This window comes from Chiloscyllium plagiosum, unplaced genomic scaffold (assembly GCF_037043375.1).
Source record: "Chiloscyllium plagiosum isolate Xiang-an unplaced genomic scaffold, Cpla_swu_hap1 HiC_scaffold_12, whole genome shotgun sequence".
Lineage (NCBI taxonomy): Eukaryota > Metazoa > Chordata > Chondrichthyes > Orectolobiformes > Hemiscylliidae > Chiloscyllium > Chiloscyllium plagiosum.
This window is the reverse complement of record NW_028270150.1, coordinates 74,508,684-74,531,347: the sequence shown is the minus strand read 5'-3', so window position 1 is coordinate 74,531,347 and position 22,664 is coordinate 74,508,684. Positions and strand designations below refer to the sequence as shown.

At 38.9% G+C, this 22,664-nt stretch overlaps 1 protein-coding gene across 1 annotated transcript in view; it reads right to left on the bottom strand.

Annotated features, from left to right (window-relative positions):
• The window catches only part of ltn1 (listerin E3 ubiquitin protein ligase 1), a 165,718-nt gene that overhangs the window by 121,862 nt on the left and 21,192 nt on the right, over window positions 1-22,664 (bottom strand). Inside the window, exons 4-9 of the mRNA XM_043700680.2 lie at window positions 20,970-21,200; window positions 13,920-13,972; window positions 8,096-8,276; window positions 7,048-7,221; window positions 5,559-5,749; window positions 1,774-1,921 (exon numbers count right to left, since the gene is read on the bottom strand). Coding sequence (XP_043556615.2) covers window positions 1,774-1,921; window positions 5,559-5,749; window positions 7,048-7,221; window positions 8,096-8,276; window positions 13,920-13,972; window positions 20,970-21,200 — 978 coding nt within the window. The remainder of the gene's footprint in view (window positions 1-1,773; window positions 1,922-5,558; window positions 5,750-7,047; window positions 7,222-8,095; window positions 8,277-13,919; window positions 13,973-20,969; window positions 21,201-22,664) is intronic.

Here is a 22,664-nt window from a genome sequence, read left to right as displayed (position 1 = left end):
AAATATTGCTATAATCTGCCTAGAAACCACTAATTTTTAGAAGATATTTGCATTTTCAGGAACTCAGTGGATCACACAGAAAGACTTTCAAGATTTAATATTTCTACTGTAACAAACCAAAAGCAACAGTGAGTAAACAAATTCAGTATTAAGGTGTGATTATCCAGAACACTAAACTGACCACCTCACATGCATAACATAGTCAGTGAGGATAAGTTACACAAAGCGTATGCACATGCACCTATGACATAACTGCATTCTGTACACAGCAATGATATCATCAGTACATGCACTGCTGATGTGGAGTTTGGGAAGGCAAAGTCAGGGCTGAGACTCTGGTGTGAATAGGGACAAAAGTTGGTAGGCCTGCAACGGGAGCAGAGGAGCAAGCGTCCATTTCTCCATTTTGTGCATTTAATTTTATTTTAAAAATCATTTTTTTCAAAAAAAAAACAAAGAACGTTTCTAAACGCACACTTCCTGTAGTCCTGAGACTGGCTACTGCTTTCCATCATTTACAATGATCCTGGCTTTCTTTTTGCTTACATGTACTTTATGCACCACCAGTAGGTGGCCTTTATATGAATCACGGCCTTGGAATGGAACTTCTGCTCTCTACTGCAGAAAAAAAAGTCCTCCTGTCACTTTTACCTTTGATGTGGATGTGCCGGTGTTGGACTGGGGTGGACAAAGTCAGAAATCTCACAACATCCAACAGGTTTAATTGAAATCACAAGCTTTTGGAGCATTGGGGTTTGTGATTTCAAATAAACCTGTTGGACTGTAACCTACCATTGTGAGATTTCTACTTTTATCTTTACTGATAAAGGAGGCATTTTACTTTTCTGGGTCTCTCTTGCATGCTGTCTTGTGCCTAAGAGGTTGAGTGATATCTTAGAAACTGTAACTCAATATAATAATGATTTTCTGTGAACTTGCCCTCCCAAAGACTGTCTCTATTGCAAAGTGCATCAGTTGGATCAAGCATCCAAGCAAAAATGCTGGTTAACTATTCTCTAGACCTCTTAGACCATTCTACCTTGGAATTATACTGGCAGTTATAAGTACAAAAGCTTATAAAGCTGACATTCCAAACATTTCCATGAGAATTGACCTATAAACGGCACAACTACTCTCCATTATCTATAGATGTTAATATCTAGAACCTTCTTCTTCCCAGCAAATCAACCTGGGTCCTCCTTGAGCAACCAAGTTGAAAAACCCAAAAGTAGAGCAGGTTGCCTTACCAGTCCTTTGTTTACTTTACCTTAAAGATTTCGTCCTAAAATACCATAATCTCATAAATTTTGCATTTGTAACAAAACTAAATTCAAGGATGAATTTTAAAGAGTCATGAAAGCCAAATTCAAAAGTCATGAAGCTGTCTATTGTTTCCCAGCATGCTAGGGCAAATGTATCGTTGGCTGCAGGTAATTGTCAATTACCAACTTCACCTAGTATTGGGAAGCATCAGTGGCCAGATGCACTAAATGAAAGGAAAAGATACCAGTTTTTGTTCCTTGTAGTTAAGTGGGGTATACACCTATTCCCTGAGTTAAGGATATTGCAATTCTCAAGGAAACTCAAAAAGGGAATGGAATAAGAAAAATGTCTCAAAGAAATGAAAACCTGGGGTGAATTGATACATTAAGATGTGTAAAAGTGCTAATCAATGGATAAAAGATTCCAATTTCCAGATCCCTTTTTGTTTTCAACTTTAGCAAGTAAATTTTCAGTATTTTTAAGAAACGTTTCCTTCAGTTTTTCATATACCTGTTCATTTATGAGCATCTGTTGGAGTTTTTGGTGATCCTCAATGTTTCCAAGATTTTGGTGCACAGTGAAGCATAAGCATTCCATGAATGCTGATACAATTGCTGAACTCTCACTGCAGCTCATCAAGGCACATTCGCTCTGTAATCTAATAATCAAAAACAAAAGGACATCTTTTTAAAATAACAGGAGATATTTATTCTCTAAATTATCTCAGATAAATTGTAAACTCTGAAGTGCAATCCAAGTCCATTTCTTTTGCAAATGTTTCTTTATTTTCTGTAAGGAATCTGTCAGCTTCCTTTGGCATTCACTTCAAAGATGGGGCTAAGAAAAAGCAACCTGTGAAGTACTGAATGAAGTTGCATTCTCCATCAGCTAAAGGCATTATATACTCGAGTTTCAATTTGCTACACTATCATGCTTCATTTCATTAAATTCAATAAAATGCACAAATCTCTAAGTGCTGTTTAGCGTTACGAGTAGCATTTCAATTTTAGGTGGCTAAAATGTACATTTCCAGATGTAATGATCCAGTAAGAAATTCAGAAGAGGCTTGTATACCAGTGACATCAGAAAGTGGACTATACTATCACAAGGAGTAATCAGGATGAAACATATCTATATAGTTGAAGAGACACAAGGAAGAATAAATGGAATATTACATTAGCAGGCTCAGATTGAGGCTCTTGTGGAGCATAAACATGAAGGTGGGAAACAGACTCAACTGTCTTTTCTGAACATTACGATATATGCAATATGGCAGAGCACTGGTCAGATAGTAGCAAGGGTTGTTCTGCTCTAATATTCAGCTCAATGTAGTAATGTGACATTTCTATATGGTCTGACTTTCTGCTCTCCCCAGTGTTGTGTCTTAATCCTCAGCCACCTTCAATTCTAAGTGCATCATTTTGTATTCTGACCTATTTTTTTCCTTTTATACTATAATTCAATAACAATAGGGAACAATGATAAAAAGGGAAAGGTACAGAGTGTGTTTAGGAGTCAGGAATATCAAAAACAAAGATTGCAAGATTTTTTATAACTATATAAAAAGGAATAGAATAACAAAAAGGAATGTTGACCCCTTAGCTGCAGAGACAAAATAAACCATCATGGACTGAGGAAATGGCAGATACATTTGTCCTCACCTTTGCAGTAAAATACAGGTTAGATAGCAGAAATATATTATAGCCTAGGGACTAATAAGAGTACGAAATTAAAATAATTAGTTATTAGTAAAGAAAAAGTACTGAAGAAACTCAAGGGACTAATATCTGAAAAGTCCCCAGGATCTGATGGCCTACCTCCCAGAGTTCCAAAATAAACACTAGAGATCCAGTACATGCACTGGCTATGATTTTTCATGCTGACCTAGATTCTGCAACATTCACATCAGGCTGGGCATCAGATTTTTTTTAAATTCACTCATGGCATACAGAGATTCTACTGCTCTAGAGAAGGTTGTGGAGAGCTGTTTGCACTTCTTGCATGTAGGAATGCCCATTGCCAAAAGGGCATTTCCAAGATTATGGCCCATCAACAGCCATCAGGTTGGATGGGTCCTGAGTTTTGTGCGAAGACATACCTCGTCAATTTTCCACATTGGAAACTTTCAGCATTTGTGGCTGCACTGGAACAGCGTGTCTCGGAATGAGGTCTGTTTTGGAGTACTGATCTTCAGTACCTATTACAAGAATTCAGTCAGGATGCATGGCCTTTGAAGTATACGGTGCCTCCAGCCATTTATTGAAATCACAAGGAGTGAATCTAATTGGTTCAAAGCTGACATCAATGATGCTGGGGACCTGAGGTGAAGGCTGAGACTGATCATTCACTAGCCATCCCTGGCTGAAGATGGATGAAAATGCTTCAGCATTGTCTTTTGCATGGCTCAGTGGTTAGCACTGCTGTCTCACAGCGCTAGGGACTTAGGTTCAATTCCAGCCTCAGGTGACTGTTTGCACGGAGTTTGCACATTCTTCCTGGGTGACTGCCTGGGTTTCCTCCAGGTGCTCCTGTTTCCTTCCACAATCCAAAGATGTGCAGGTTAGGTGAATTGGTCAGGCTATATTTCCCATAGTGTTTCAGGGATGTGTAGGTCAGGTGCACTAGTCAAGGGTAAATGTAGAGGAATAGGGTCGGGGTGGGTTACTCTTCGGAGGGTTGGTGTGGGCTTGTTTTGCCGAATGGCCTGTTTCCACACTGTAGGGGTTCTATAATTTCTATGACTTATATATGCTGGACTTCCCCATTGCTGACGATGAGGATATTTGTGAATCCTCTTCATGTTGGTTATCTGTTTAATTGTCCATCACCAATCACAACTGAACGTGGAAGAATTGCAATACTTAGATCGGAACTGTTAGTTGTGCAATTGTTTAGCCTTGTCTCTTGCAACTGCTTACACTGTTTGGCATGTAAGTAGCCCTTTGTTGTAACTTCAAAGATCGGCACCTGATTTTTAGATTTGCCTCATTTTGCTTCTGGCAAACCCTCCTACACTCCTCATTGAACACTCCTGATCAGGAAAAGAGAGAAGGGGAAAACAGTGAACTAGCAGCCAATTAACATAACACCAGTGATTGGAAAAGTACTGGAGGCTATGATTAAGTCTTAACAGTGCACTTGGAAAAACATAGTATGAGTAGAAGGCAACATTGCTTTGAAAGGGAAACCTGGATTGACAGATTTAGATTTTTTGACAATGTAACTTGTTGGCTAGATGAAGGGAAACTGATAGATGCAAAGTATTTGGATTTCCATAAGGACTTCCATAGGTTGTTTCCCAAATATTTAATACACAAGATAAGGTTTGTGAAATTCAAACAAGAATCTCAAAAAGTTAGTATGCAGATTGAGCAAGTAGACTGGAGGATAAATGAAAATTTATTGTGAAATGCAAGGAGAATGGAACATAAGAGTTAAGAGGCCTTGCTACAATTGTTTAGGATGTTGGTGAGACCACATATGAGTACTTTGGTTTCCTCTCATAAGAAAGGATATAATTGCATGTGAAGCAGCGCTAAGCAGCTTCACTCGGCTAATTTCCAGAATGAAGGGGTTATCTTATGAGGAAAGATTGAACAGGTTGGGTCAGCAACCAATGGAATTTAAAAGAATGAGAGACTACCTTGATCAAACATACCAGATCTTGGGGGACTTCACAAGGTGAATTCTGAAGGTTGTTTGTACTCGTGGGAGAGTAGGGAACCCAAATTTAAACTCCCATTTAAAAAAAAGAGTGAAGAGATGAGTTTTTTGAGAAGGCTGTTTTTTTAAAATTCTCTTCATCAGTGAACAATGAATCTAATTAAGGCTGAATGACCTATTCCTGCTCCTAATTCATATATACAAACAAATAAATCTGCCAAAAGCAGAGTGCAAAATCTTCACTGCCTTTGATGACAGGGCTCATGCATTATTATCAAAGGCTGCGTAGCATAAAGGTCTATGCAAGCCACGACTAACCTGTCACTTTTTGTGCTGAAATTACCCTAGCTTATTTCACTTTGGGCTCTTAGGATAAACAGAGAGACAGGACAATGTTGAACTTTAACCCAGAACTGGAAACAAAATAGCAGCATGCTATATCAATGATCCAGCCAATTATCCTTTAAAATCATTGTTGCCTTTTCCAGCAATCTATTTTCTGAGTTGCGTACACTTCTTTGCAAAACATCACTTAAAATATTTAAATTTCTCCAGGCCAGGCTGCTTTGTAAATAGCTAAACAACATTATAATGCAGTGCTCTGTTGATTGAAATTTTTAAACAAATCATACCCCTTGCTAACAGTATTGAAGAACAGAGTGAAAAACTCTATCTTTGATCCAATTACTTCTTCGGGTATCTTGCTGATGAATGGTAAAAGACTTGGATAAACAGAAGTAGCCAGGCCACGACCACCTTCTTTAAGAACTGCCCATAACTTTGGCAAAACTCCTTTCTTTGCGTTTACATGGACCCAGCAATCCTAACAAAACCGTAAATAAAATAAAGCAGCGTTGTTAAAATATTGTAATACTGGATGGCAAACATGAATTCACTGGAAACAATTTCTCTGCAACCACATGAACCAGAATACCAAAATATTGACATTGTCACCTCATTGCACTAATCTTAAATAGCACATTGAAAAATGCTATTACAATCTCAGGAAAAAGCAATTGTAATGATATTACTAAACATCTCCTATCTTAACTTACTTACATTTCAAAATCTAAATTGTTATAATAAAAACTATCTGTATTGTGATGGTATCTATGAAAATTGCTGATAAAATCATCATGATTAGTGAAAAATAAATATCTGACCTCAGAGGCGCAACGTGACAAACTGTGACACAGAACACAGATTACAAGACTTTGAGCCTGTACTTTGTTCTATTTAATCTAAATCAGCAAGCAAGAAGGATAGATAGGAAATAGGGTATGTTGATTTTTTTGTGCCATTTTAACAAATGCATAATAACAAAATATTTCAATCAAAACCATATATGCTCCTGATCTATTTTTAAAAAACTTGAACATTTGATTCTGAAACTGTAGCTTTGTTGTCTTCAGTCACAAACCACTCAATGTTCTTTTTTCCAGCTAAGGGTCCACCCAAGGTTGACAAAAAACTGGGACATTCTTTATTTTCAACAAATTTTAGTGTTACCTAAGATGATCTGAGCAACATCCTCACTTTGGGCAATCTCAGAGAGAAGCGAAGGAAAGCAAATTTGAATAGACTTTGTTTGGGTAATTTTTCACAGCTCCTCTTCTCATCCCTTTTTGTCAGGATGATGTTTAATAAAAGTCCTCTGATACCTCCACAAATGGGCATTGTTCAAATGAGAGCTAGAGAGGGTACCCATAGCCTATGAGATAAACACAAGTGCCAAAACTGAACATGATACCATTGTCAGCTGACATACACACAGACCTAATTCTAGCAGGGATTATCAGACAATGATTAAAAGAAAAAGTCATGGCAAAACTTCTCCACCTAACCAAGGGATACTGCGACCATAATGAAACCAATTCATTCACTACAAACTAAATGGAACCCTATTACAAATTACTTGAACCCATTGACTCAGTGGGAATTCCAGAGTCCCAGCTTAAATAATTAATCTTTATTTTAAAATAGAACACCAAATTTTCTTCACCAAAATATTAACACAAACATTCTTTTTCTATTTTACAATAATATAATGCAATGCATTTTTAAAAAACAATAAAATAATACTTTTTATGCCTGAATTGTTGATTTTAAGTTTCGTGTTACCTCAATACAGGTGAGCACATAAAGTGCTGCCGCCCACACAGAAGGGCATACGACTGGATCCATGTCATCTATATTCAGTAGCACAGCGGGACACACTCGTGCAGCTTCAAACTTCATCAGCTCAGGCAAGTATTGGCAAAAAGCAATAATCAATTCAAAGAAAGCTGAGCGGATCTAACAAATTTAAAAAAAAATACTGTAAGTGTTTTAGAATCTCACCATTTCCATAAAGATATTAATATAAATGCCTTGCATTGGATACCAAAAGGTTAATTCTGATCTACAAAGTTCAAGTGGTCAGTAAAATGTACCATGCCATCATCAGGTTATATTATTGTGAATGAAGGTTATAAAACAAGACACAAATTCTCTTAAACAATCAATTTTCCTGTATCAGGGAGTTTTATTTCCCCCAGTTGTCCTACATCCTTTGAAAATCCAATCTTATTTTCAACTGACTGTTCTAAAAATAAAGCTTACAATTAGGAATAAATTGAAGGATTAATTTTGGCAAGATAAAGTCTCTACAAAACAATGTTCTGATGTTACAGTTTTAGATAACAATATTTATAAACAAATTCTTCTCAAATCTCATTTACTATCATCATGTTTCTACCTCCTACCAAGCTTTCTTACAAAATTGGCAATTTGGACTTTGGGCATTGTTTGTTGCAAACTTGTGGGCTGAACTAGTCCTGCTATTTTCCTCTGCCCAAGAACCGTTGTTGTCAAAAGATACATGTTCAATCACTGCACCATAGGTTATCTAAATCAAAGCAAATTCAAAGCTGAGGGGTACAGATTAGAAGTCCAGCAATTCAGTGCTACAACTTTCCAGCATCCTTTGACTTTTAATTGAATTGATAAAACAACCATTTTATGAATAGGAAAACCACTATTTAATTAAAATTTGGAAAACCTTTAAATTAGCGAAGTTTCACAAGGTTGAGGGGCTCAGTTTCTCATGTAATAGGTAAAATTATATTTGTTAAATTATTGCAATAATTAATTATTTTGTTTAATATACCAGAGAATGGTTAAGCCAAACCTGTGGGGTTTTGTGTTTGCTGTATTTCCAGAACTTGGACGGTGATAGAATAGCCAATAGTCTGTTCTTCAGGACAACATTCTCATTTTCAGGGAGAAGGTCAAGTAGCTTTTTCAGAGCCAGAAGTGAGCTTGTGACAATCCTTATGTATTTTTCTTCCCTTTCTTCCTCTGGAACACTTCTAGGTTTGAACACCAACTTACAGTTATAAATGAATGTTAATCACATGCAATATTACAGTCATTAGATACATAAAACAGTAAAATTATCTGAATATTACCTACACTTTTCAAAAACATTATAGTGTTAGCATACTTACAATACAGCATTCAGAAGAGTGATCATTTAATGTTTACTTTTGATATTCCACCCTTTATGGCTATCCATTAGGGATAAAAATATTTTTTTACTTGCAAGGGTTCTTTTGATATTTCTGAGATGACTACTTCATGATTTTCAGAGACTCACTTTCTTTTCCATTCTAACTAACTCCATTATTAGATAATGCCATCATGGAGGAAAATTAACTTTTGAATTTGTGATGAAATTTTTTTGGGATTTCTTTATGTAAGGAAGATAGTACAAATACAAGAATACAAAAGGTCACAAAGAAACATAGAAAACATACGGAGTAGGTTATTCAGCCCTTTGAGCCTGCTCTGTCATTCATTATGATCAGGGATGATCATCCAACTTTTCCACCATAACCTCTGATCCATTTAGCCCCAAGTGCTCTATCCAACTCTTTCTTGAAATCATAACAATGTTTTGACCTCAAATGCTTTCTGTGATAGCGAATTCCACAGGCTCACACTATGGGTGAAGAAATGTCTCTTCACCTGACTCATAAATGGTGTTTCCCCGTATCCTTTGACTGTGACACCTGGTTCTGGACTCCTCCATCTTCAGTAATATCCTTTCTGTAACTACCCTGTCTAGTCCTTTTAAACTTTAATGGTTACTGTGAGATTTCCCCCTCATTTTCTCCCTCAGCAAATACTGACCTAACTGATTCAACCTCTGCTAGAATGGCAGAACTGACATATGAGGAATCAGACTGGTGTACCTTCACCGCACTCCCTCTAAGAAGAACACTCATCCTCAGATAAGGAGACCAAAACTGCATATGATATTCATCATGTGGTCTCACCAAGGCCCTGTATAATTTCAGCAAGACATCCTGTCTCCTGTACTCAAATATTCTCACTATGAAGGACATCATTTTCCTTCACGATCACCTGTTGCACCTGCATGCTTATCATCAGTGACTGGTATATGAAGACATCCAGGTCCCATTTCATATTACCCCATCTCAATTTATAGCCATTCTGATAATAATCTACCTTCCTGTTTTTACTTCCAAAGTGGATAACCTCACATTTATTCACATAATAGTGCATTTGCCCACTCACTCAGCTTGTCTAAATGACAATGAAGAATCTCTGCACCCTCCTCACTTCTCATCTTTCCAGCCAGATTTGTGTCACCAGCGAATTTAGTTCCCTCATCTTAATCATTCATACATATGTTGTGAATAGCTGGGGTCCTAGCACTGATCCCTGCAGTACCCCACTAGTCACTCCTTGCCATTCAGAGAAAGATTCACTTATTCCTACTCTTTGTTTCCTGTCAGCCAATCAGTTGTCTATCCATTTGAACAAACAACTCGCAGTTCAATGTGCTTTAATTTTACATGCTAATCCCATATGCAGGTCTTGGTCATAAGCCTTCTGAAAGCCCACATCAGTCATATACACTGCCTCCCTCTCATCATCTCCATGAGTGATATTCTCAAAGAATTCCACTGGATTTATCAAGCATGATTACATTAGCTACTCTCTAATCTGTACAACTGCATCCACTATTTCTACGGCCACTTCCTTAAGTACTCTGGAATGTAGATTATCAGGTTTTGGGGATTTATCTGCCTTCAATCTCATCAATTTCCCCAATACCATTTCTCTACTAACACTGATTTTCTTGAGTTCCTCCCTTTTACTAAATGCCGTGTTTCCCAGTATTTCTGAAATGTTATTTGTGTCCTCCTTTGTGAACATAAAACCAAAGTATATAGTCAGTTGGTAGTTAATTGATTCTATTATGTACAGCAGTTCATCCAAACTCAAACCAAGGATTAATCAGATCAAAATAGCTTTCTAACCACGTGTCAATATTATAATGCCATATCCTGTTGCACAATCCAAGGGATTCTGACAAGCTAGAGGCGAGCTGCCTTCTTTAATACAACTGAGTGTCTTACTAGGATATTTCAGAGGGCAATTAAAACTCAACTGCATGGACATTGGTTCGGAATATCATTTAGAACAGACCAGGCAAGGATGATTTCTTTCCCCAAAAGTTACTCACCCAATTGATTCTCTCTTTAAATAATGTTCCAGTTTATTTAATTAACTGAGTTTAAGTTCTATCACGGGAAGCTAACTTGTGTCTTCTGATCACTAATTCAGGTCTGTGGCTTTTCAGTTGATTAAGGTAACTATTCTGCCACTGTTTCCAGTAATAAAATGAACTAGCACCAAAGCTAGAAGCACCTTGACACGTTTGTTTTCACTGCTTGATGTCATATGCCTGGACCCGAGAACCAGATGATCTTCAGTACTGTCCCCAAATACAAGCACCATTCACACTATAAATCAGTCACTGTTAGTGAATTCTGTATAAATATATAGATAAACAAGATAAGTATTTAAAGAATGTGAACTGAGTGTCCAGATTAAGAGCTTGGTAATGATGAGGCAGAAAGCTTTGAGATATTTCCCTGAAAGGACTGCGATGTGGGTGTTTAATCACAAATGCTGTTAGTCTTCAAAGCCATGTCATTCTCTTCTGTCCCAGTTCAAGATGGAGGTCATAGTGGCTGCTAGCATTATGAAGTCACTGCATCCATAAGGAGCTAGATCGCACATGCATACTGTCATTATTTTGTCTCTCCCATGCATAGAGGTGACTCTTTTTCTCAATGGCATCCCATTATTGATGTTTTGAGAGCAGCTAGAGGGCTTTGAAGGGCAAATTTGTCTACTGCCTTTATATATTTTGAACCTTGAAACCAGTGTAATAAACCTCAGCATTTGTAAATATCAAGTGGCATTTTTTCTGAAGTGATCATGAATAATACATTTAGAATGAAATTGCAGTGAGTCAAATTCAGATTACAGAAAATTCCAGTTAGGTCAAAGACCTCAACTATTCCCGTCCAGAAATAGTAAATTCCACAAAACAATGACATTGATAAACCAAGCAGCCATACGTACTCTGGAAGAACAGAACTTGTCAAACTTGTCATATGACCATGCCAACAAAAGAGGCGTTTAACCCTACACAAGCATGAAATCATGGAATGTTGGGCAAGAGCCTTGATTTAACAATGAGATCATCTTGAGAAAGGCCTGAGAGGATGACTAAACGGGTCAGAAAATTTTAAAAGCTGTTAATCGGAGGGAGGGTGAAGTTGTAAACCAAGTGGAAAACCATGGTGCAGAAAATTGACATTGTGAATGAGTAGGTGATTCCACCATTTGTCCACCATTATGAAACACAAGATAAACATCTCAGAACAATTCAATAAACAGGCTTTCCCTCCAGCAAGCAAAATGATAAGAACAGGAGATCTGTCCCAAAATTGAAGGTCAGCATCTGATTCAAGGCAAGTTAAGCAGAAAGATCTCAATTCAGATCCAATTCTAGAAAAAGGGGGAAACTGCCTTGACCAATGCGGAGAAAGCTATAGACAGGATCCAGAGTCTTACGTTACAGCATGAAAACATCAAAAGTACATTTGTTGCATCGACAGCATGGTGGACCACATTGCATCCATCTGAAACAAGACATTGGGTCCTGGGTGAGACATAGTTGAGGGGAAGTATGTGGTAAATATGGGATCTGATGAATAGTTATTTAGGAGTTAGACTTCATATTTGACTTTTCCTATTTTATCTAATTGCACTGGAACTTGTCAAAGTCTCTGATTTAAATTAGGGTTTTCGGGGGGGGGTGGTTGGGGCTCTATCCACCCAACAGAAAATTCAATTTCCTCACAATTACATTGTGATGGGATTCTGCAGTGTCCCCATGCACAACTCCTACTTACAATGGCATTACAATGGTCTGGTTATTGGAAAATTTGTTCCTATATATTTAAAAATATCACCTCTCATTCATCTAAATTCCAAAAGGTATAGGCCCAAATGTGCTCAACCTTTCCTTATGAGGTAACTCCTCATCCCAGGAATCGAACAAATGATCCTTGCCTGAACTGCTTCTAAAGCAAATGTATCCAATCTTAAGTATAAAGATCAGAACTGTCCACATCACTTTCCATCACTTTACTGATAACTGAGAGGACACTGGGGTAATAATTGGATGGATTGGACTTGTCTTGCTTTTTGTGGATCAGTCATACCTTGGCATTTTTTTCCCCACTGACATTGTATTTATATTGGAACAGATTGGCTAGACACATGACTAGTTCTGGAACATGAGTCTTCTTCAGCACTATGGCGGGGATATTGTAAGAGCATGCAGCCTCTATAACATCCAGTGCCTCCAACTGCATCTTGACATCATGTGAATGAATTAAATTAAATGAAGATTAATATTTGTGACACTTGAGGCCTCAGAAGGAGGCAGAATTGAATAATTCAACAAGCACATCTGGCTAAAAATGCCTGAAATTGCTTTACTTGTACTTTGCTGGATTCCTGCATCTTTGAGAATGGGAATATTTGATTAGTAGTGGTGCTAGAAGGCTAATTTTAATGATACACATTGAAGTCGCCAAAACAGTCAAAGATATAAAATGTCCAATTAAACAATAATCTCACAGCTGAAAAGATTATTGCATGGACAGACCATTGCACTCTCTTTAGCAGATTTCTATTTGAAATAATTTACGCTTTGGGTGGCTCAGGAAGCTCACTGTGGCATTGCAGTCTCTGCCAAATTTGCTGCAGACAAAAGCAGCGGCTTTACCAGAGACAGGATTTGCTGACCTCTATTTTCTTAGTGCTCTTTTCCAAGCCAGCTGAACTTTACATACTGCCTTGTCTCTTCCAATGCCCTCCCAAACAGTGAGTCTCCCAAGACAATAACAGTCAGGGACTATCTCACAGCTGACTGTGACAATACCTATCATCCTCACATCTCACTTGCTGGTGGCAGGGAGATGGATGTTCTAACATGTTGTAACATAGTCACTATTTCACCACACAAAATGCCTTTCGGTTTACAGCTATCATCCATGATGAACTTGACCAAACTAGTGTCGACATTAAACACTTAAGTGTATGCTGATTCCATCAGCATGCTCCAAGATCATTAAGGTGGTGATCTTGTCCTGTCAAGAATACGTCTGCGACATTAAAGGCGGAAACTGCTCAGCCATTTCTCATGAGTGCTTTCTAAATATCAGTACTATAGAAACATGCAGTGCAGACTACACACTCCGATTGCAGTGTGCCATTCCTTTGAAAATGCACATTCAGGTTCACATTGAGATATTACAGTTACAGTTAAACTTTTAGGTTAAAACACAACATTGATAGTCCATATGTGATTCTCATGTGCATCCCAAACAACAGTTCTGCAATGTTGGCATATATGTATTTAGCAGTTATTTATATATATATAGCAGTTGCTTCAGCATGAATAACATTGGAATTATGGTTAGGTTGTATTTTAAGTCACAATAATTGAATTTGATGCATTTGGGAGACTGTTCAAACGTCAGAATACATCCTTAATGTCATTATTGTCAAACTCCTAAATACTTCAATGTAAACTGTCTCCAAGTCAAATAACCTACTGTGGATCACTGAGGGTCTCTGGAGTTTCCTTCAAGATGTAATCACATATGATCTGTGAAACAAAATAATGTCATTTGTACCATTCTTCCAAGTAAATTTAAATAGCTTTTTCTTGTAACTGCTAAAATATACATACACTTCAAAACATCACTCAAAAAAAAATCACATTTCTTTCTATTTTTATTCTGAAATATCATGTCTTGGTGACACCATTGATTGAACTATCTCGGTGGAACTGAAGTGAAAATGCACAATTTAATGAGAATTTCAATACATGTTAAGTAATTACTTTCACATTGGTAGGCTTGCTTGTGTCTATCATTACATAATAATATAAATGCGTAAGAAAAATCTAATTCTACTTCACATTTAAAAGTAGCATAGGCCATTACTGGTGGTTCAGCAGCATTGGCCATTACTGTATAATTAACAAGTTACATACTTGCTCTCTTTCAGTCTTACGTTATTCACCAAATAGTGAAAAAAAGACATTTTCCAAAGAGGTGGGGAAAAATATTAATTAATAAGTCATAAACCGCTAGCAAAGACCTCCTAACTGAATAGATCCTAATTCTTAGTTAATAAACTGAGTATGTATTGCAGTGAATGAAGATATAGAAAAACTGGGGTTTTTTGCCTCAGCATCCACTTTTGTCTAATTGATTCGCATTGTTGATGTGTCTTGGGACTTTTTTCCATGCCAAAGTTACTAAAAAAATGCAATTTGTTGATGACTTACTGGCCCAGATTGGAACATACTTAAGCAACGACAATTCTCTTTAAAGTCACCCACTTAACTGTTGCCAATTTTTCCAGCCAAGATTCTTTGCCTCGCCTGCCCTCAATATATTCATCCAGATACACCAAAGATAAATTTAATTAGTTCAGAATTTGTGATACAGGCCATGACATATCCCATTTTTTTAAAAACACCTGTTGCTGTACTTCAGAGGTTAAATGTACTTTGACAATGACTGAGGAAAGTTGAGGGTATAGGGTAGACAATGTGTAGAAAAGAAGGTTGTGTGCCAAGTGAGTATTGTGCAAAGTGAATGAGTGGATAGGGTATCAGTTAACTACAAGTGTTTATGGTAGGTCAGGGGCAATGTTTGGTCTGCAACAGAGATTGTTGGGTTCAGCAGGATTGCAGGCCTGGCAGGATTAGGTTGGATAAGGAAGGAGAGGATCAAGTATGAAGGTAGGCTAGCCAGTAATATTAGAAATAATAGTAAAAGTTTCTTTCAATACATAAGAAACAAACAACAGGCAAGAGTAAACATTGGGCCATTTCAAACTGATGCTGGAAGCCTAGTGATGGGAGATAAGGAAATAGCAGGAGAACTTAATAAGTACTTTGCGTCAGTCTTCACAGTGGAAGACATGAGTAATATCCCAACAATTAAAGGGAGTCAGGGGGCTGAGTTGAGTATGGTTGCCATTACAAAAGAGAAAGTGCTAGAAAAGCTAAAAGGTCTTAAAATTGACAAATCTCCTGGCCCCGACGAGCTACATCCTTGAGTTCTGAGGGAGGTGGCTGAGGAAATAGCGGAGGCGTTGGTTGAGATCTTTCAAAAGTCACTGGAGTCAGGGAAAGTCCCGGATGATTGGAAGATCGCTGTTGTAACCCCCTTGTTGAAGAAAGGATCAAGGCAAAAGATGGAAAATTATAGGCCAATTAGCCTAACCTCGGTTGTTGGTAAAATTCTAGAATCCATCATTAAGGATGAGATTTCTAAATTCTTGGAAGAGCAGGGTCGGATTAGAACAAGTCAACATGGATTTAGCAAGGGGAGGTCATGCCCAACAAACCTGTTGGAGTTCTTTGAAGAGGTGACAAGTAGGTTAGACCAGGGAAACCCAGTGGATGTTATCTACCTAGACTTCCAAAAGGCCTTTGATAAGGTGCCACACGGGAGGCTGCTGAGCAAGGTGAGGGCCCATGGTGTTCGAGGTGAGCTACTGGTATGGATAGAGGATTGGCTGTCTGACAGGAGGCAGAGAGTTGGGATAAAAGGTTCTTTTTCGGAATGGCAGCCGGTGACGAGCGGTGTCCCGCAGGGTTCAGTGTTGGGGCCGCAGCTGTTCGCATTATATATTAATGATCTGGATGAAGGGACTGGGGGCATTCTAGCGAAGTTTGCCAATGATACAAAGTTAGGTGGACAGGCAGTTAGTACTGAGGTGGTGGGGAGGCTGCAGAAGGATCTAAACAGTTTGGAAGAATGGTCCAGGAAATGGCTGATGGAATTCAATGTGAGCAAATGCGAGGTCTTGCACTTTGGAAAAAAGAATACAAGCATGGACTACTTTCTAAACGGTGAGAAAATTCGTAAAGCCAAAGTACAGACGGATCTGGGAGTCCTAGTTGAGGATTCTCTAAAGGTAAACATGCAGGTTGAGTCCATGATTAAGAAAGCGAATGCAATGTTGTCAATTATCTCAAGAGGGTTGGAATATAAAAGCACCGTTGTGCTACTGAGACTTTATAAAGCTCTGGTTAGGCCCCATTTGGAGTACTGTGTCCAGTTTTGGTCCCCACACCTCAGGAAGGACATACTGGCACTGGAGCGTGTCCAGCGGAGATTCACATGGATGATCCCTGGAATGGTAGGTCTAACATATGAGGAACGGCTGAGGATCCTGGGATTGTATTCATTGGAGTTTAGAAGATTAAGGGGAGATCTAATAGAAACTTACAAGATAATACATGGCTTGGAGAGGGTGGATGCTAGGTAATTGTTTCCGTTAAGTGAGGAGACTAGGACCCGTGGACACAGCCTTAGAATTAGAGGGGCTAAATTCAGAACAGAAATGCGGAGACATCTCTTCAGCCAGAGAGTGGTGGGCCTGTGGAATTCATTGCCACAGAGTGCAGTGGAGGCTGGGACGCTAAATGTCTTTAAGGCAGAAATTGATAAATTCTTGATGTCACAATGAATCAAGGGCTACGGGGAGAATGCGGGTAAGTGGAATTGAAATGCCCATCAGCCGTGATTGAATGGCAGAGTGGACTCGATGGGCCGAATGGCCTTACTTCTGCTCCTATGTCTTATGGTCTTATGGATTGGGGTGTGGGGAAGGGTTGGCCAGGCCCAGTAGGGAAGGATGTGGAGGTAGGGACTATTATCTCCAGCAGTCATGATTGAGAGATGCCAGTGTTGGACTGGGGTGTACAAAGTTAAAAATCACAGAACATCAGGTTATAGTCCAACAGGTTTAATTGGAAGCACACTAGCTTTCGGAGTGACGCTCCTTCATCAGGTGATAGTGGAGGGCTCAATCGTAACACAGAAGTTATAGCAAAAATTTGCAGGGTGATGTAACTGAAATTATATATTGAAAAATTGATTGTCTGTTAAGCCTTTCATCTGTTAGAATACAGTGATAGTTTCACTTCTTTCATGTGTAAATCACAAAACCTTTTTTCAAAAGTTGCATTCTCGGGTTAGCTGTTAACAATGGTGATAGCTAGACAATATGTTGAAGGTGTTGGCCTCCTGTGTTCTGTCTATGCCATGATGTTTAGATTGATTCTAATCTAAAAAGTGAGATAACAGGGTTTTACATAAATTCATGCAGTTTTTGAGCTCAGAGTTCTACATGAATGCATGCAGTTTTTGAGCAAAGTACAATGTAACTCTGCAAGTACAAATTCACCCCACAAAATATATGTGTGTGCATGTGGGTCTTTGTCTGTGTGTGTGTGTGCGTGTGTGTGCGTGTCTTTGTGCGCGCGTGTGTGTGTGCGCGTGTCTTTGTGCGCGCGTGTGTGTGCGTGTCTTTGTGCGCGCGTGTGTGCGTGTCTTTGTGCGCGCGTGTGTGTGCGTGTCTTTGTGCGCGCGTGTGTGTGCGTGTCTTTGTGCGCGCGTGTGTGTGCGTGTCTTTGTGCGCGCGTGTGTGTGCGTGTCTTTGTGCGCGCGTGTGTGTGCGTGTCTTTGTGCGCGCGTGTGTGCGTGTCTTTGTGCGCGCGCGTGTGTGTGCGTGTCTTTGTGCGTGTGTGCGCGTGTGTGTGCGTGTGTGTGCGCGCGTGTGTGTGCGTGTGCGCGCGTGTGTGTGCGTGTGTGTGTGTGCGCGCGCGTGTGTGTGTGTGTCTTTGTGCGTGTCTTTGTGCGCGCGCGTGTGTGTGTGCGTGTCTTTGTGCGCGCGTGTGTGTGTGCGCGTGTCTTTGTGCGCGCGTGTGTGTGTGCACCCAGAAGCATGGTACATTGGGGAAACCCAGCAAAGGCTACGACAACAGATGAATGGGCACCGCACTACAACAATCAACAGACGGAGGGTTCCCTCCCAGTTGGGGAACACTTCAGTGGTCCAGGACATTCAGCCTCGGACCTTCGGGTGACCACCCTCCAAGGTGGACTTCGGGACAGGCAGCAGAGAAAAGCGGCCGAATAGAGGCTGATAGCTAAGTTCGGTACCCATAGGGAGGGCCTCAACCGGAACCTTGGGTTCCGGTCACATTACAGGTGATCACCATTGCTCTCCCGCTCTCACACTCACACTCAGGTACACACAGACACCCCTTATAGGCGCGCACACTCACACGTGCACCCCCTCACAGACTTAAGACACACACACACACACACACACACACACACACACACACACACACACACACACACACACACACACCCCACCCCAGACAGGCACAAAGACCCACATGCACACATATATTTTGTGGAGTGAATTTGTACTTGCAGAGTTACATTGTACTTTGCTCAAAAACTGCATGCATTCATGTAGAACTCTGAGCTCAAAAACTGCATGAATTTATGTAAAACCCTGTTATCTCACTTTTTAGATTAGAATCAATCTAAACATCATGGCATAGACAGAACACAGGAGGCCAACACCTTCAACATATTGTCTAGCTATCACCATTGTTAACAGCTAACCCGAGAATGCAACTTTTGAAAAAAGGTTTTGAGATTTACACATGAAAGAAGTGAAACTATCACTGTATTCTAACAGAAGAAAGGCTTAACAGACAATCAATTTTTCAATGTATAATTTCAGTTACAGTTACATCACACTAAATTTTTGCTATAAATTCTGTGTTACGATCGATCCCTCCACTATCACCTGATGAAGGAGCGTCGCTCTGAAAGCTAGTGTGCTTCCAATTAAACCTGTTGGACTATAACCTGGTGTTGTGTGATTTTTAACTATCTCTAGCAGGGTCATGTCTGGTGGGATATCAATGGTTTGTCAGGGGTTAACTAGCTTACTAGTTACCAAGAAGTTGGAGTAGGTTCAGATTCCAATTCCAGTGTTACTTTTAAATAGATTTGGAACCCTTTGAATTCTCTGACATTAAGAGTCGTTTTTGGAGGATTCCAGACACAGAGGAATTGCTCATCGGCAAATTCAAGAATTTCCATGGAGTTAGCTACATCAGAAACCCCATGATAAGGTGGGATCTTAATGAAACTTACAGAGTACCGAGAGGCCTGGATAGAATGGATGTGGAGATGTTTCCATTAGCAGGACAGATTAGGACCTGAGGGCACAGCCTCAGAGTGAAGGGATGACCCTTTAGAACTGAGGTGAGGAATTTCTTCCACCAGACAGTGTGAATCTGTGGAAGTCATTGCCGCAGAAGGCTGTGGAAGCCAATGATTGAGTGTATTTAAGACAAAGATAGATAAGATCTTGATTATTAGGGAGATCAAGGGTTTCAGGGAGAAGGCAGGAGAATGGGGTTGAGAAATATATCTGCCATGATCATTAAGTGGTGTAGACTCAATGGGTCGAATGGCCTAATTCTGTACCATATGATACAAGATGAATAGTCCATAGGTAATTTTCACATGAGTCTACATTATTCCAACAACTGTCTGATCATTGGGATATTTGGCTCATTGTCAACTGGTGTTTTGCGGTAAAGTATGCAGATGGCACTGGATTCAAATGTTTTCACAGCTTTTGGTTTGCTGCTCAAAATTTAACTAAATTTGAAACTACATAAAGAGCAAATAGACTCATGTAAAGCAAAATTAAATTCATTTTAAATACAAAACAAACATCAATATTAATCAAAAGATTTAAAAATATTTGAGGGGGAATAGAATATTTCCTAAGTTTTGTAATACGTCAGATGTTTTACTTTCAGAACTGCAACAGTACTCTTCGATGATCGTAAAAGTTCTTGCTGTCATTAGAATATGCTATTAACCGAACCACTTTGGAATAGTCTGCTACGATGAAGTTAGTTTTGTTTTTAATTTTCCTTTTCTGGTCTCCCAAAGGTTTATAACTTAGGACCAATTTGTGAATCATACCCATGGGACCTTAAGTTGTCAATACACACACCTATTTTGTACAAGACCTTGCCAGCCAAAAGAGAAAGAAGGCCTTCATCCCATCAGTATGTGTTGGATTGAAACACACGTACCAGAAATTAAAGCTAGTATGCTATATCACTGGACAATCCCTCCAATGCGCATGCCCTGCTTATCATTAGAAAATTGTCAATCTCACTTTGGGATGGATTAAAAGGATAAAAGCTACACGCTTGTTCGGCAGTTAGGTCAGTTATGCTACACTAATGGCTTTGCTCAAACAATATTCATTTGAACCGAGTGAAAATGAGCAATGTGCATAAACAGCTGGTAAGGAATGATAACTGATAACTTGATACAGAGCATTCTGTTAGAATGCGCACTTCGTTAATGTGAATTCACTGTAATGTGATTGACAAATTTGGGACACTTTCTAAAGTGATAACTCTTAAAACATGGGTTGGCTATAACGCAATTACAGCACCAACACTTTAAGTGCTATTTTTAAAGTGCCATTTTTCTATAATGCAGGGTTACTCAAGAAGGCAACCATCGTGTTATAGGAGAACTATCTGCACAACAAAACAGACAAATCACTGACCTGTGGTCGAAAAGTTTTCTAGTCACTCAGAAAAAGAATTCTAAAAATTTAAGCTAATAATTCTGGATAAATTACACGGCAAATTTAAACAAATGTTACAAGTAACAGAACTTTTCATAATTCTTCAAAAGCCAGTGAGAAAGATTTTGTTTTTTAAAAAAAAAACTTACATTCATAATTTCTTCTTTACAAAAAGCCACAGCCTCTGGCTGTTTGTTTAGTGGAAATGCAACTTGAAATGCTACTTTTGCGGCCGAGGCTGCCGGATTGTAGGTATCACATTGTGCAATAAGCCAGTGTCCCATAATACTCTTCAAATAAGGTGCTAAGTTTCGTTTCACTTGAAGGACGAGTATTTCAAATGCTTGCTGTACTGCTTCTCGAACCCGACGATCATGGTCCTGGAGTAGGGATGGGAGCAGGGAATTAGCAATGAAAATAATTTGTCATTACCAAGTATTAGGATTTCTCTGGTGTTATTGATGAATAATGAACAAAGGTTGGCAGTAAGCAATAAAGGGCGAATGTCTTCATCTGTGTCTTAGTCTTTACTTGCAGTATGCATTTACTAGATTTGGACATTATAAACTTCACTATATGAACTAAATGAAAACATAAGAGATAAAAATATTAATAAAAATAGTGCTATAATTAACAATTTCCTTCCCGTGCACATCTTTCAATAGGTAAGCAAGTTTATAAGTAAGCAACTAATCCACACGAAAGAGAAGCATCCCACATACAACTTGTAGTTTATAAGGGGTGCTCAGTGGGCATTTTAATTGGTCTCAGCAACCCAGAATTAAGGGGGGAGAAATCATCCAAGACTGTCACTTTTGGTAACTACTTCGGCATAGCTGTTGTAAAAGTACAATGTCAATGTTAGGATTAGGCTGAACCATGATACTCAAAGTTGAACACATCCAATAGTTAGGTTCACATAGCAAAGAATTTCCACTTAAGTCGTGTTAAAAGCTAGCAGACACCAATGGAACAGTATCAGCGAACAAATCTATATCTTCAGAAGAAAATGGGAAGGCAGAAAAAAATTGGGGCATATTTAAGTGTTAAAAAAATTGAAGTCACCAAATTTGATAAAATTATACTCTATGCTTCTGTGGGATTATCTGCCTCTGTCTTTTTACTCCTCTCATTTTGCACTTTTCACATTTTAAACCAAACCCACTAAGAGGACAGATGCATTACTTGTTTGAATCAATCAGCAAGGCAGCAGACAGTATAATCCAAGTGAAGTTTCCACTAGAATTTAGCAAATCTTGGTTTTGGAATGCACAGTAAATGTCAGTATGTTAAGCAAAATTACCTTCACAAAACATTGTCAATTTCAAAAGGGCCTTAACTGTGACAGTTATGATTCTTATAATATGACAGAAAGATCTCAAGAAATAGTCACATAAATCTTTTAAATTGTAAGTGCCGGCAAATGGATCCTGGGTATTGTGCAAAGAACATTGAATATAAAATTAAGAAATGCTGGAATACAATGAATTGACACCTTATCATATGGAAGATATTACAGCCATGGAAAAGATACAGTGAAGATTTTCAAATCTACCAAGATGCAAGGTCGCAGTCATGAAGAAAGACATGGAATTTGGGGGCCTTTTCCCAGGATCAGAGAAGGGCTGAAGGCTTAATGCTAAAGGAGGCTGCAAAGTAGAATAGTGAGAGGTTAGGGATAAAGTACTGCAAGAGGTGAAAAGGAGTTGCAAGGGAGGAGTGAGAAGGAAGGGAGAAACCAAAAGAGAGAGAACAGTTTTACATGAACAACAATATGTCTAACAGATGCCCAAGAAAACTTGAAAGCACGAAGGTAAAGAATTCCGTGCAATCCAGTGTGGATT